The following is a 15,132-nucleotide window of genomic DNA, read 5'->3' on the forward strand; positions in this document are numbered from 1 at the left end:
TATAAATCTTCTGGGTTTTAAAAAAAAGTGTTCTTTCAACTGAGAATCAAAACATGTCATGATTATGATTTTTTTTTCTTTTTTTCTAATGCGATGTTGATAAGAGAATTATGAATAACACGAGATGTCTTTTTTTAAAAATGTATGCAACACAAACTTGTTTTTTTTTTTTCTTAGCTCATATTGTGTAACGATATATTATACTTTCTTGTTCCAAGGTACTGCCTTCACTCTGTAGAACTTGGTACCCAAAGGAACTTTAAATCGGTTTTGAGCCTGAGGAGGAAAAAAAAAAAAAGACATGGAGTATTACAAAGTTTCTCAGAAATTAACTAAAAATAGGAGCGAAATAATACTCTGTCAGAATACAATTTCAATCACAACTCTTACGCTGTGATATGGAGCAGAATTTTGAGAAAGCAGATCAAACTCAAACACCTTCTTAATCTTAATTTTATTAACGAAACCTATTTGATGTGTGTTGTTAGAGCACCTAAATCTACAGGCACCTACTATTGTCTGTCAACAATAAGCACCTGAAAAACAATTATGTACAATACTAGTAATGCTAAAGTGAGAACTGTCCTAACACAAACGTTTTAGGTGCAGGTTGCTCCAAATGGCTCAAAACAGCCATTTGAAACTGGTTTGCCTGTGGATCAATCAAACTGAACACTACTTCAACAACATAAAGGACTAGACATCTGAAATGTATATAATCCAAACCTAACCTCTATTATTTACAATGCTCTTTTAACATATGTTATAAATGATGAACACTGTAAGCACATTCAACGTCTAACAGGAAAAGAGATTAAATTAGACAAAAACAGTCAGTCCTCCACCATCTTTAAGACAGTAATGAAAATCTGCTGCTTCAATTTTAATTCATAACTAACTAACAGTGTGAGTGTAGTACCTCCGGCACCTATATATGAATTTACCTGAATTGTTGTAATTACATGCAATTATAGCAGATTACAATAATACAAGTCATATTAGAATATTCTAAATTAATTCTGCAGAGCAACAATCACAGTTATGCTAATTTGGCCAATTATTTGAATGGAAGTGAAAGTGAAAAAGCCTTGTGCACAACCATGCTCTTCTACAAGGAAGGCGCTGGTCACAGCAAGATGAACACTCAGTGAAAAGACAAAGAAGGAGGCCAATTACCTGAGCAAAATTCTCTCCAATAATGAACCTGAATGAACCCACGTCATGAACTATCTATGATTGGTATCCACCACTACACTGACAAAAAGTGGCATAGTGTTTTTATGGAAAAAACGTGAAGTTACATTGCATCAAAACCATGGAGAGTTTTGCTCATGTACTTAGTCATACATTTCACAACATTACATGAAAAAATTTAATACCTTTTTTGCCTGGCAATATTCCTTCTCCATCACTTTTCCAAGAACCCATGGTCGTCTTGCAGCTCCAGATGCTGAAAAGACATTACGAATTTTAATCGTCAACACTAGATGACAAGGGAATCTGTTGACAAGTTGGCCATTTATCAGAAAAAAATAGGAAATAAGAAACCCATTGCCCTTGATTGTGAAATGTGTACTGAGACCAATTAAAAGCAGAGCTAAATCCTCACCTGTGGCTCTACATATAATTTGTATTTTGATCTATTCAAATAATATGCAATGGTTATGAGATGGAAAATAGTAATTGGCTTGGAATCTGTATGAAAAAGTGATGCTATGATGGGGATAAGAATCTAACAACTCAATGCTAACTGGTTGGTACTGATGTGAAGACAGCTGCCATGGCAGATAACTGACCTGGTTTGAGATCCAATGCGGTGAGAGATTCAGAGTGGAGGAAGTACAAGGTGGGGCCCACGGTAAACAGTACATAGTTGTCATGTCTTTCATCTAAGATGATAAGAACCAAGTCTCCAACCTGAAAACTGAGAACAACACATACAAAGACTGATCAGAAGACAGCAGAGTTTACAATGTGATCCCAAATATTAGAAGAGGGAGAAGCATTTTCAAAATGAAACTGTAAAAAATACTGTAATAACCTAACGGCCAAGTCCAGGATTATTACTATAATATACTCGGTAACAAAAAAGGAATAACATTTTACCACACAAGCTAAATATGCTCTCAGACATGATGGGCTGAGTCATCTGCTTGTTGCATTTGTGTACTTACTCTCTTATAGCGATTTTCTCTGAATGGCGCGAAGACACTGAAGACATGCTCTGGGACATCTACAAAGAATGAAGAAAAAATGTTGTGATAATCATTCAAGCACAGTTATTCAAGCTAGCTGTTAGCTGGTATGGCCTCAGAACAGCCCAGATGTTTAATTTCAGTCTTCCTTCTTACACTGCACTGAGATTAACTTCCTTAAAATCATTTCCACTCTCCCTGTTTCTGTATACAATAATGTAGACATAATTTCTGTCAGTCTTTAATTTCAAAAAATGTCCTATTTAAGTACACCCCACAGGAGTAGCGTTCAAAGCCAAAAGTGGAATTCAAATAAGCATCACATTTAAGTATGATATCAAGCTTACACAAAGGAGCTAATCCTTGTTTTTGGCAGGGGTAAGAGTAAGCTGTTTTGAACTTAACCGAAACTTTCAAATAAATAACCAGCGAGAAACTTACTAATCTTTGACTGAGCCGTTTGTTTTCTTCCTCCTTCATATGTAAGGTCTGGGGGAAAAAACAGAAAAAAAATATCATGAAATTACATTTGCCAATTATTTAAAATATACAGATTCAGTTCCTTTCCATTCAAAATTTTTCCTATAAAAAGATAAATTCCTATTAAACTGTTAGTTATTTATTAACTGGCATATTATTAGTGCCATAACAAGGACATTTGTTGCCCCTCTTTTCACCCGAACTGGAATCAGCAACAGTGTTTTAAGCTCATCCAGATGGTACTACAGTCATGCAGGGGCACTGAAGCAAGTCAATCTACTCATACACTTTCTTGCAGTCAATGGCTAGGTTTCACACTACAAGTCCCAAAATGCACCACAGGAGACTGAACACTGACTGAAGGACAGGTGCATCTTTCACTGAAGACAATTTAGTAGCCCACAGGCACCTGGTGGGTAGTTGGTGTGAACTCACCCTACCTTGCTATTTCAGATGCCCAGTCAGAGTCAATGGATAACATGAAACAAATTCAACCAGGTAATTATTCTGGCTACAGCGGTCATGCCACATGAACCACAAGGGAGCCCTTTATCATCCAAAACGGTAAATAAAATAAGTCAATCCCACCAACCCGGGAGCTACAACCTGGTAATACCTGATATTTTCCTGATTCTCCACTTTCCTCTAATAATTCCGTTATCCATGTACTCACAGCTAAGACATCTGTAGTAACCTGCATTCTCATCTAGAAACATCTATCCCCATCTTTAAATCCTGACACGTTCTGTTTCTACTCACCCTTTCCAACAGAAGTATCCGCTGCTTCTCCTCGGATAACATGAGTATGTTTTCACTGAAACAACAAATAGCCTTTATCAGCCAAACCTACCCACTGCTGCCCTTATGAACACGTATTATGAGTGACATTCAAGATCATTTTAAATTCTCCAACTTGTAAGAGGTGATAACCTAAGAATGGTATGATTTCTTCAGGAAAATGGTCACAGAAATAAAAACCAAAAGGCAAAGGAGAGCTATATCGGTACAAAAGGCCTGTAGTTGAGGAACACAACCAAGGGAGTGATCACAGCTCTCTCTGTGGAAAGCTAATTTTCTCAATTCATTTGACTGAATAACTCTGGCTGGCAGGTAGGAAGGCCATTTTGTGTCATCAACTGGACAAGGAGGTTTGCTATGCAGGTTTACATGGTTTGGAATGCTCAGTTGTACATGTATGTACTTGAAAACACATTTGACTAGAGTTTAACCCACTGCTCTGACACTGCTCTAATATCCATCACTATAATGTTAAATCAAATGATGATATCAAACAAGCGATACAAAATAAGGATAAAAAATTGTCATACAACAAAGATGCTGACATTTGCTGAGACCTTCATTATTTCTTTGACACTAACGCCGCTCATTTGGAGATGTGTTTAAGGAATGAATTTGAGGGGTACTTGTGAGGGATGCTTACTGGACAGTCATCATGCTGGCCTCCACCGCGGAGTCCACCTTCTCCTCGTCTCCACGGGCGGAGCCGACCGAGGCCAGCCTGTCGGGGTCGGCGGGGGCCTCGGAGGAGCAGGCGCCAGCCACCTCCAGGGCGGCTGGGTTTGCCACGAAGTACGCCGAGGACACCATGGTGCTGCTGCGGAGCCGGTTCAGCTCCTCCTCCAGCTGCTTCTTCTCCTGGAGCAGGTTGGCCCGGTCCTCCAGGAGGGTCTCAATGACACCTGGAAAGACATTTTTACGGCAACAGCTGTAAAAGCTGAAGTATAGATGTCTGCTCTAAATCTACCAGTCACCTGTGAAACTGAAACATAGATGTCTGCTCTAAATCTGCCTGTCACCAGTAAAAATGAAACATGGCAGTCTGTAAAACTGATATATGCCCTCTACACAACTATGTACATTTCATCTGTAAATGTAAAGTATGGCAGGCTATCCTAAATCTGCATTTCGGTATTAGCATTTGTGGTGAGCATCTGTATATTCTGCTGCCTTTGTTTTATTCCCTTGTTGTTTCTTGTCAATCTTGACTCACCCAGTTGCTGTAAAAGTAAAGTAGCTTTCAGTTAAATCTGGTGCAATGCATCAAAAGAATAACAATTTAACATAAACATTATAGACAGTCTGCAAGCGAGTGGGTAAAAAATAAACCAATAAATAAATACATAGAATACTGCACAATTAATCTGTCTTTTAGTAACTAGCATAATTTTATCAATTTTAATTGACTGAATTATCATCCCAACTACAAAAACTATTAACTGTATGTGGATATTTACAGCAACCATTAATAAATTATAAGTTATCCTATTTCATATTGCACCCAATACACATTTTTATGCTGAATAATCAAAGCAATTCTATGTATAGTATAAAAAAACATACATACATAACTCTGTGTATAGAATATACAAATATAAGATACAGACCATGCAAAACAAGGGCAAAGATAAGTGAGTGACGGGTAATTCGAAACCGATGAGAAACTAACCTTTGTCCTCTTCTTGTTGCTGGGTGACTTTCCTCAGCTTTTCTGTTAATTCGTTGATTGCCTGTTCCTTCTTTAGTTTTTCTCGTGTCAGAACAGTGTTGAAGTTTGTCTGAAAAAATGAACAAAGCAAATGTATATTAATGCCAAATGTATGGAAAAATACATTCTTATCCTGAAGAACTACTACATAAAAATGTTCTTGGAGGAGATTTTCAGGACAAAGAATTAAAACTTAGACTTCTGTCTTCTTTTACATTTTTCTAATGAGGTGACTTCTTTATTTCAATAGGTCAAACAGAAGGGTTCTGAAATTTTCTCCAGCAAAATAAAAACGTTCAAATCCACTTTTTCAAATTAAGCACAAATCCTATACTCACTGTTAACTCTATTCCTGTATTACACTCTCAACATCAAGTGGGGAACTACATTTTAATCTACTTAAGTGCGATTTGCATTTGGGGATTTCGTGTCAACCACATCAACTGAGCAAATCGGTATAGATTAAGTTTACATTTTTTTTCCCTGTTATTTTCAAATGTGTCCCGTCACACTTTATACAATGCAACTGCACTGAATCTGTACAGGAGGAGATATTTTCAAATTGTGTGGTAAACAGAGTTCTACAGTGTTGTTGTTGTCCCGGAGAATTCAGGATTTAATTTTTGTGTGGGTTTGACAGGGTGTAGATTATGACTGCAAATGGCAATCAAACAATCAATCAATTAAGGGTACGAAAAGACAACACTGCTGTGTTTTTGAGCACAGGGCGCTACCCTATATGAGATTTACAGAAACGCACATTCGCATTCCCTGAAAAGTCACTGATGAATGCATTACAATGCAAATGCACAGAGGGTTTAAATGACTGATGCACATTTAAAAGGGCAAAAGTATACAGTTCCACATGACTCAGAAGAAACCATCTGCATGACTTTCTGTTGCAATGACTCACATAACAAAAGACAGGCAACAAACACTCATGCAAAAACAAAAAACATGTTCTTTTTTAAAAACATCATCAGGTGATGGGCAGCCTGACAATTTACGACTCCTGCTAGTTCTACAGACTTTTATTTGATGTAAACACTCCGAAACTGATAATCACGGTACAGTGACACATTCCTGTTCTTCTGGTTCTTCAGTTAACCTCCACTTGCTGTACATCACTGTCAAGTTTATTCATTTTTACATTTAGGCAGCATTTATATATTCAGTACATGACAGCTGGATCTAGGGTTCTAACCAGAAATTGACTGGCAAGGTTTTCTGACATCTGGGAGCGCCGTGTGGCAAATGAGAGCTACAGAGAACAGCTATAGCTCTTAACTGCTCCTACAAATTACTTCTTACTGGCTCAAATTAAAGCTGCAATGCTCTTTACAGTAACTAATCACTATTGATCTTGTCTCCATATTTCACTTCAACATACTGGAAGACATTTTTGTTGAACCATTTACCCTAACCATTCAAACAGCCAAATGGTCAAATTATACATGTTTTGAAATATCTAGAAATATTGCTCTCAAAAGTTAAGAGAATATGTCTTCACTTCTGTTTTAAAGTTGCCCGTCCCTGTTAAAGGCGATCTAAATACAGCATATTTAGGATTATTTTACCCTACAAAGCTTAGAAGTAAGACAATTTGTGACTGTTTTTTCACAGAGTAGTCTTGTGAGGGCAAATGTTGGGTTTCGGTTTTTCTGTGCTCCATATGTTTTTTTCTCTGTCAGGACCTCATCCATCCTCTTCCACATAAATGAAAAGGAGTGAGCCACGCAACTGGCCCAGAGCTGCCTCTCCTTGACTAACGGGTGCGAATGGTATCAAAACAATTGAATCACTATAACACCTCAAGGTGACAACGACAACGACGAGGTCGGCGACGACTCGCAAGTTGGGCTTATGCGCCAGCTTCTCCCGTCATTCTCGTCGCGCGACACCTTTGCTTTGGCCTAGCGCTCGACCGGCGTCTCGGTGACATCTGGAAGCGAACGACGGCCCGTGCCAGGATGAATCGAGATGGCAGCGGAGTTCGTCGGGGGGAGAGCGGCGGGAGGATGCGAGTGTGACACATGTTCCTATGCCTCCGCGGCGCGCCCGCAGCAGTGGAAAGGAGAGCAGACGGACCCGCCCACAGCGTCACCTGCTTCTCCCGCTGGCTGGGGAGGGGCCCGATCTGGGAAGGGGGAGGGGGAGGGGGAGGAAAAGGGGGGTGGTGATCTGGAAGGCCCTCCATGGGAGAGGCGGGAAAGCGCTACCTGCTGCTCGGCGATGAGCGACGTCTTCAGGTTCTGCATCTCCTCGTTCTTTCTCTTCTCCAGCAGCTCCAGCTGTGCCAGCAGGGCCGCCCTCTCCTCCTGCAGCCGCTCCTCCAGATCGGCGCTAACGCCGGCCGGCGCCTCAGACACCGCCTCCGCCTGCTCTGCCCCAGCGACCGCTCTGCAATCGGACAGATGTGAGAAACCATTGTTTAACATCAATGACGCAGCGTATTTAACCCAGACAAACCTGTGCGTCAGTTAAGGCTATCAAATGCTATAGCTACATCAATTGCTACAGCCTTATTTAAACTGAAAATATAGCTAGCAAATATGTATGTTCATTATCATATAGAACTAACAAACATTTTTTGTGTCTAGTGAGATAGCTAGCTATCCAAGTGGTCCAGAAGGGACTCTCTTTGCGAATTCATTTGCTCAAGCTACCTGTCAGACTGAGATGGAAGATGGAAAAGAATGAGCATGCAACTGCAACTTGCTATTAAATGAGCAAGTGCAACTTTTTATTAAATGCCAACACTTAAAGGCTAAACACATATATTATGTTTATAGGCGTTTATATTAAGCACATATAAACACCTATATTTCCCCATATCAGTCTGAGACAAACAATCAAATGGAATAAACCTGCCAAGTTACCAAAGTATGTTTGCTAATCAGCCAAAATTAATTAAAAATGTTATATTTAGTATTTCCCTGAGAACCTTTGGAAGGAAGCTCAGAGTTTTTTCTGACTCTTGAAATAACTGTCTTTTATAAAATATAAAATGTTTTCAAATGTGACACTGTACATTATCTGGCACGGCTTCTTTGGTGAGACTTGAAAGAAAATATGGCATGCTCTCAAGGCATTTTCATTCTGTATGCAGACATTTTACAAAATTGTATCTCAAAAATTTCATTCCCTACCTTTCAGACGATCTTCTGTCTTTGAGCTCACTTTCAAGTTGTTCAACCTTTTCTAACAGTCTTTCCTCAATTTCTTGTTTTTGCTGTTCAAAGTCTTTAAAGGCATCAGATAAAGCAGCCTTCACTGCTTCCTCTTTCTGCTCATTCAATGTCTGCAGGGCTGTCTCCTTCTCCTGCACCAGCCTCGTCGAAAGAAGTTCATTTTCAGCCTGCAAGTCACTAATAACCTTCTTCAGATGCTGCTGCTGCTCTTGAAAAGCTTTCTCCTGATCTTCCTTCTCTTTCTTGAGGGACGCAGTCTGCTCCTGCAGATCATTTTTAAGCGTCTGCACCTGATCTGTGAGGGCTCTCTCAACCTCCTGAGCTTTCTCTTGCAAAGCCGAAAATTCGCTGCGCAGTAAAGTGCTCTCCTCCTCGTGCCTGTCCACTAACTCAGAGATGCAGTGATCCTTCTCGATTCTCATTAGTGTCCTCAGCTCCGCCAAGCCCACCTCGTACTCTTCGTTCTTCACCTGCAGCTGCTGCTTGAGCTCCGCAATCTCTTTCCGCAAGGACTCGGTTTCGGCCTCTACTCTGGAATTCAGGGTCTCCTGCTGCTGATACCGGACCTCCTGGTACAGCTGCCTGATCTCCTCTGTCTCCGCTTCCTTCAGGGCCAGCTCCACCTCCAGCTTGCACCGCAGGTCAGAGAGCTCAGAGAGGCGGAACTCGAGGTCCTTCAGCCGGTCCTCCCGCTCCGTCAGCTCCACGGTGTGGAGGTCGACCAGCTCCTTGATCTTCGCCACATTCTCCTCCATCAGGCGGTTGAGGCCCGCTTGGTTTTCGTGTTTGACCACCTCCAGCTCAGTGGCGTGCTGCTGCTGTAGCCTCTCCTCGAGCTCATGCAGGTGAGACTTCTCGAGGTTCTCCATCTCCTGTTTGATCTTCTGCTGACTGCGTTCGATCTCAAAGTGCAGATGCTCCAGCTGATCGGCCAAAGTGTCTCTGGACAGCATGATGGTCTTCATTTCGTTGCTCTGCTCCGTGATCTTTTGCTCCAGGTTGTGCAGCTGTTGTTTTTGGCTGCTCTCTGATTCCGCAGTCCTGTCTCTTTCGCTTTCTAATTGGGAGATCTCCTTTTCCTTCCTCTCCACTATGCCTTCCAGTTCCAGTATAGCCCTTTGTAAGTCTTTTACTATATTCTGGTTCCCCTCCGATTCTTCTTTGAGACCTAGGATTTCTTTTTCATGGTCCCTTTTGAGTACGAGCAGCTCATTCTGATGCATTCCTTTCACGTCCTCTTCATGGGAGTACTTGTAGTTGTCAACAACATTCCGCACTTCCATCGACATTGTTTTCAGGGCAAAGCCAAAATCTCGTTGCTCTTTTAGCACCAGGCCCCGGAAGTGGTAGAGATCTTCTTTGATGCTCCTCAAATTAGTCTGTGACTCCTCAGCGGCTGACCTGTATTTCTCTATGCACTGCTTCAGGACCGCCATTCTGGAATTCTCTCTTTCCAAAGTTGTCGTGTCCTGAATGCGCTTGCTGTCTATGGCATTGATGACCGAGGAATACAGAGACTCCACCATCATTTCGGGGCTCGTGGGGTCACTGATGGGATTCGGAGAGGTCAGGTTCTCCTCGATCACAAACTCGTTCACCGCAGACATGAAATCCGACTCCGGGCTCTCGGCTAAGGAGTCAAGGTCCAGGGACCCTTGCTGTAAAACCGGGTCCATGTTTGGATGTCCGATGGTCTCAAAGTCAAACGTGTGGGCGTCGATGCTGTCCGGAGACAACTCTTCCAACGGGCCAGGGACAGAAAGAGGCTGACAAAGGGGACCCTGAAGACTTAGTGAGGAGGGCGTTTTGGAGGAGGTAGAGGTGGTTCCTGTTGTGCTTTCAGATCTTGGAGCTGCAGTAGACCTTTGTGCCAATTGGCTGCTGGATGCCTGGTAAGCATCAAGTGAAAAACAATTCTGTAAGTATTATTTACGATACAAGGGAGTAGGCAACACCTTTTAGAGAGTAAATAGAAAATCTCTATTGACATAGACAAATCTGGAAGTACTTGATGCTCAGATGTGAATTCTCTAAACCTGACATAAACTGATCTTAAAAACACTATGGAGCCTCTGATAACCATGGGTGACATGAGTGATTACAAAAACAAGAGTTTTTTCATTATTACCTGACAGTAATGGCTTACCTTTTGTTCACTCAATAGGTCAGTGATAGTTTGAGACATTTCATCCACACTCTGGGCAGCCTGAACGAGATGATGAAGTATCTGAACATGTTGGTGCAAAGGCTCAAAATCACACAATGTTGGAACCCTGCAAAAATCAAAGAAACCAACAATTACAATGCAGAAACATATCTCATTACTGCGGTCACTTATCAGTCAGTTCTGCATTTTCAATTGTGTGAAATTGTGTAATTACAATAATTCCATGCCAACTACAAGAAAGACGTTACAAAAATACATACTATATACATAACTAAGAGCAGACCTTATTTCGGGGGTGAGACGGCAAGGCTGAAATGTACAGTACCTGAGGAAAGGCTGGACTTCTCCAGGACAACAAGACTTCAAATACTGCAGATCACACAGGGAGATATCCGGAAGCTCAGAATCAAACTTTCGAGGCTTGCGTGTCTGTGTGATCCAAAAGAGAAAGAGAGCACAAAACCGAGAGGTCAACGTTTGGGTATAAGGGTGATGTGGTTCTGCATCCACCTGCCTAATGCGGGAAACGTGTTTGTGAGACACTCACGCAAAACGACGTGGGAGGCCATGAATCAAGTCCTCGAAACAAGCGGTTTCTCAGAAAAGATTTCCCTGCAAAACATAGTGACACAAAATACGTGAAATGTGACACACTTGTTTTAATATAAAGCAATATGAGGCATATGAAACACACTGTCTTGGACAGTTGGAATGCTGGAAAAATTACAAAACAAAAAAGCGGACTGTTGAAAACAGAATTTTAAAAAAAGCACTCACTGAACAATTTCCCAAAGGTTTCCCTTTTAGCTTTTTCAGCTTCGTAAAGCTGTTTTCCGTCCTTCACAAGAGCACTGGCCCACTGCAAATGAGAGGGTGATGGGGGGGGGCAATGGTTACTTCCAACCTCTACCATAGCAAATGTTTCTATGATCTCTGAACAAGGCTCATGCTCTCACCTCTCTGTAGTGCCGTATGAAAATCTTCCTCCGCACGACCTCCACCACAGCCAGGCAGTACATCTGCGGGACCGTGCTGAGCGCCTCCACGATCCGCACCCTCTCCAGGAGTTCCGTCAGGAGACGCAGGAGGGCTTGCAGCTTCTCCCCGTCCTGGTCCGCGTGAAGCATCACGTAGCAGCACCATCTGAGGAGAACACAGGTGGACCCATTACCTACAGGCATCAGAACTGTACTGCAGTGCAAACTTACCCCATTTGCATAAGACTTTTAAGTATGCGTTGTCAAATAAATGTGGTCAATGGGTGTTGCAGATTGCCTCCTGTTGGTAGTTGTAAAACATGGCAATTGTTATGGTCCCCAGTACAGAGTCCTCTGCGCTGCTAAACATACTTTCGTTTCATTATCAATCTGTACCTGACGCTGATTATATACAAATTCACTATCAGAGGAGATATCAAGTTATGTAAATCATTCCCATTGCGTGACAAGTCCAGTGTCCGCTGCACCCAAAACATACAATGGGTGTTACACATAAACACTGCATACAGCGCATTCCACAGTGCATGAGGGCTGTGCTGTACTGTTTGAAACGATGTCACCTTTGTTTTTGAGATATTAAAGGGGTACATCATTAAAAACCAAACACTAAAAGGCTGTTTTATGTGATTATCCAGAGTAATGAAGGGAAGATCACTACTCTAGATACATAACCCTAAATCACGGATAATGCAAATCACATGCATTCTTCTGTAAACCGGCTTTATTTCAATACATAGAATTTTGCATACCGAGCCAGCAAATATTTTAGAAAAATTTAGCAACAAATTATTGGATGCTAAGAAGCTAAATCTAAGGCATGATAGGCCAGATACTGTAGATAGCAAATACATTAAAATGACTGATTTCAGATTTAGATTATAGTTGTATTTACTACTATTAAAGCTAGCTAGCTATATTATTTCCTAAATTCAAAAATCATATATTTCAACTATTAAAATACCCAAATCTTATAGTTAAGTGTTAGCTGGCTACAATAGGGAATTTCTTAATTCCTGAAAATATTCAGTGACATAAGCTGACCTTAGAACATCAAAACACATAGAAAACTAGCTACAAGTTACTTACAGGGAGAAATTGATCTAACTTAAGGTAAACGTTTGTAAAATAGATGGTATGACTATCTCCTGGACTGAATTATCTTTTTCTTTGTCTGCCCGAATGGTTCTGACAAAACAGTTTGCCAGGTCGATTCAATGTTGCTGTTACACAAAATGGAGTGGAGGCTGAGTGAGAGTGAATGCGGTGTTCTCCAAAACACGTTTTAGCAGACTCGAGCCATGAAAGAGTTAAACGAACACATGACGTAACAGATGACATAAGCTGCTCACTTGAGGCGAACTTGCAGATTGTTGGCCAACTCCTGTTTGGCAGTGGTGCACTTCTGTTTGATGTCTAAGAGTTTTCTGTGGTTGGTCAACATGATCATCAGCTGGTTTGCGTGACTGAGACACAAGTCAGGCAGCACTGAAGTGTCCTTCAGGTTTTCAGCCCTCTTCTGATTGGCTAGAAATCCCTAAGGGGACAAGAAACAGCACTTTAACCTCATACAAATGAAATAACAAAAACAGTCAGATCTAATATACTAATCCCTAAACGATAACGCCCTGTTCCAATAAATTAAAGATCTGGAAGATCATGACCCATATCACTCAAATCAATCAAAGCTGGGACTTCCACACAAAATGGAGTTCAATACTTCATAAGGGTTAACGGCATGCTGAACTGCATCTGTTTTCAAGCAATATCTTCTCTAAGTGCTCCTACTTTCGCCAATTTGATCCACACTCAAGAGGACAAGGGCATTGGAGGTTCTATAGCAAAATTACAAACTACATGCAGTTGGAGGGAAACTAAGAAAGCCTTGCTGCAAAGTAATTCCTGCTAAGCAAGTAACTTGACAAAATTAAATTATAATTTAATTTTGTTTCAGTATTTCATCTTGAAAGCAATTTTCTGCAGAATGACAAAAAGATGACAGAATACCACAATAAAAAAAGAAATTTTAATTCTAATTTAAAGGGGATCAATTGCTGTAATACATAATAGTATGTACCCCATTTCCTAGTGGGTGACTGAGAGTGCTATGCACACTTTACTATAGGTGTACAATAGTCACATTTCATAACAGGGAGATTTTATATGAAATGTTTCACTGAAATAACTAGCCAGCATCCTATTCCTGAAAAATTCACTCATATCATGCACTCGGTGAAAGTAACAAATTAGTGAACTGGTGGGATTTGCTACACTACGCTGATACACTGACCCCATTTCTGTCCACCTGGAAGTTCAGCTAAAGACCGCCACCTGCTGGTCATCTTCTCCCCATCCATACTTGTAACAATGAATAATTACTTATGGGCAAATAAGATGGGCAAATATTTAGGTCTAAGCAGGGGCAGAATCTTATCACACTCCCAGTCCCTGACTACCAGCCCTCCTTCCAGGTTTTAAGAGTCAGCAGCTGAAGAGTTTAGACGGTTTGAAATCGAAACACACGACAAAGTAACGTCAGAAGCGGATGTCTTACATTCACCTTTTTATATGTATTTATGCTCACATTTTCAGAGGGTTTGGTCTTCCGATTTACAATATGAGGAAAACACCATCTACTAATGTTCCTCTAACACACACAGGCTGCCTGCTCCCTCCATAGTTAATGCTCTTCATGACATGCACCCAATACACTCAGATGTATAAAACAGAACAGAGGGCAGCCAACATTTTCACTCGCAGCCCCCCCACCTGAAGAACTCCCTCTGCCGCTGGATCATTTTAGTACGGGAAAAATCTATGCTACTTCACGCTGTTGTGAAATTGCTATTCTTTCAGTCTTTTCAGTCTTTAGAAAAGGAGATTTCACACAGAGCTACTTGAATGCAGTGGAGGGTGTTTAGAAGATTATGGGCACTGCTGATAAATAGTAAAAGTTTTTTTTTTTCCCTAGCTGACCCTAATGATGCATGACCCAGATGCTGCTATTCAGATACATAGCTGGAAGCAAAAAAGCTTAAAATGTGTTCCTTAATTACGACACAATCCACCCAAAGGAAAAAAAAACTGAATTCACAAAAAAAAACAGAATAAACAACAAAAACAAAACAATAGAAGGGGAAGTCATTTATAGAATAGTGCTGTGTGTGCTCGGTGATATCAGGTACTACGCAATGCAACAGCTGCTGTCTGTGTTTGAGTGTAAGTAACACAATGTGTATAAAAATATAACATCAACAAAGCATTCATGAATGTTATCTGGCATGCTGAAACCAGCTTGATACATCAGCAAGAACCAGTGGGAAAGAGTTTTCCCTTTGATTTAATTTTTTTCCACAGTGATTAAATTATGTATCAGGATTTAAACAGTGTGTTCTTCGATCAGCAGCATGCACAGTACATGAAAAGTAATGAAGAAATGCAGTATTACTTGCAGGAGGAGTCATTCACAAAAGGAAAACAAGTCCTGAATTATCAATACAAAATCTAAGATGAGCACTGAGGGTACTGTTGGCATTTTGGACACTGACATCCCCACTAGCCTTTTAAATGCCACACTCCAATATATTCTCTGGCTGTT

At 41.0% G+C, this 15,132-nt stretch overlaps 1 protein-coding gene across 2 annotated transcripts in view; it reads right to left on the reverse strand.

Annotated features, from left to right (window-relative positions):
* The window catches only part of rb1cc1 (RB1-inducible coiled-coil 1), a 28,914-nt gene continuing 13,782 nt past the window's right edge, over positions 1–15,132 (reverse strand). For both annotated transcript variants that reach the window (XM_036518982.1, XM_036518983.1), the window contains exons 9-24: positions 12,887–13,071; positions 11,496–11,682; positions 11,317–11,398; positions 11,087–11,151; positions 10,865–10,968; positions 10,519–10,645; positions 8,331–10,261; positions 7,401–7,581; positions 5,143–5,251; positions 4,117–4,375; positions 3,435–3,489; positions 2,637–2,684; positions 2,175–2,233; positions 1,797–1,924; positions 1,380–1,450; positions 1–276 (exon numbers count right to left, since the gene is read on the reverse strand). In XM_036518982.1, the coding sequence (XP_036374875.1) occupies positions 199–276; positions 1,380–1,450; positions 1,797–1,924; positions 2,175–2,233; positions 2,637–2,684; positions 3,435–3,489; positions 4,117–4,375; positions 5,143–5,251; positions 7,401–7,581; positions 8,331–10,261; positions 10,519–10,645; positions 10,865–10,968; positions 11,087–11,151; positions 11,317–11,398; positions 11,496–11,682; positions 12,887–13,071 (3,669 nt within the window). In that variant the 3' untranslated portion in view covers positions 1–198. The remainder of the gene's footprint in view (positions 277–1,379; positions 1,451–1,796; positions 1,925–2,174; positions 2,234–2,636; positions 2,685–3,434; positions 3,490–4,116; positions 4,376–5,142; positions 5,252–7,400; positions 7,582–8,330; positions 10,262–10,518; positions 10,646–10,864; positions 10,969–11,086; positions 11,152–11,316; positions 11,399–11,495; positions 11,683–12,886; positions 13,072–15,132) is intronic.

The sequence above is a fragment of the Megalops cyprinoides genome, chromosome 24 (genome assembly GCF_013368585.1).
Source record: "Megalops cyprinoides isolate fMegCyp1 chromosome 24, fMegCyp1.pri, whole genome shotgun sequence".
Lineage (NCBI taxonomy): Eukaryota > Metazoa > Chordata > Actinopteri > Elopiformes > Megalopidae > Megalops > Megalops cyprinoides.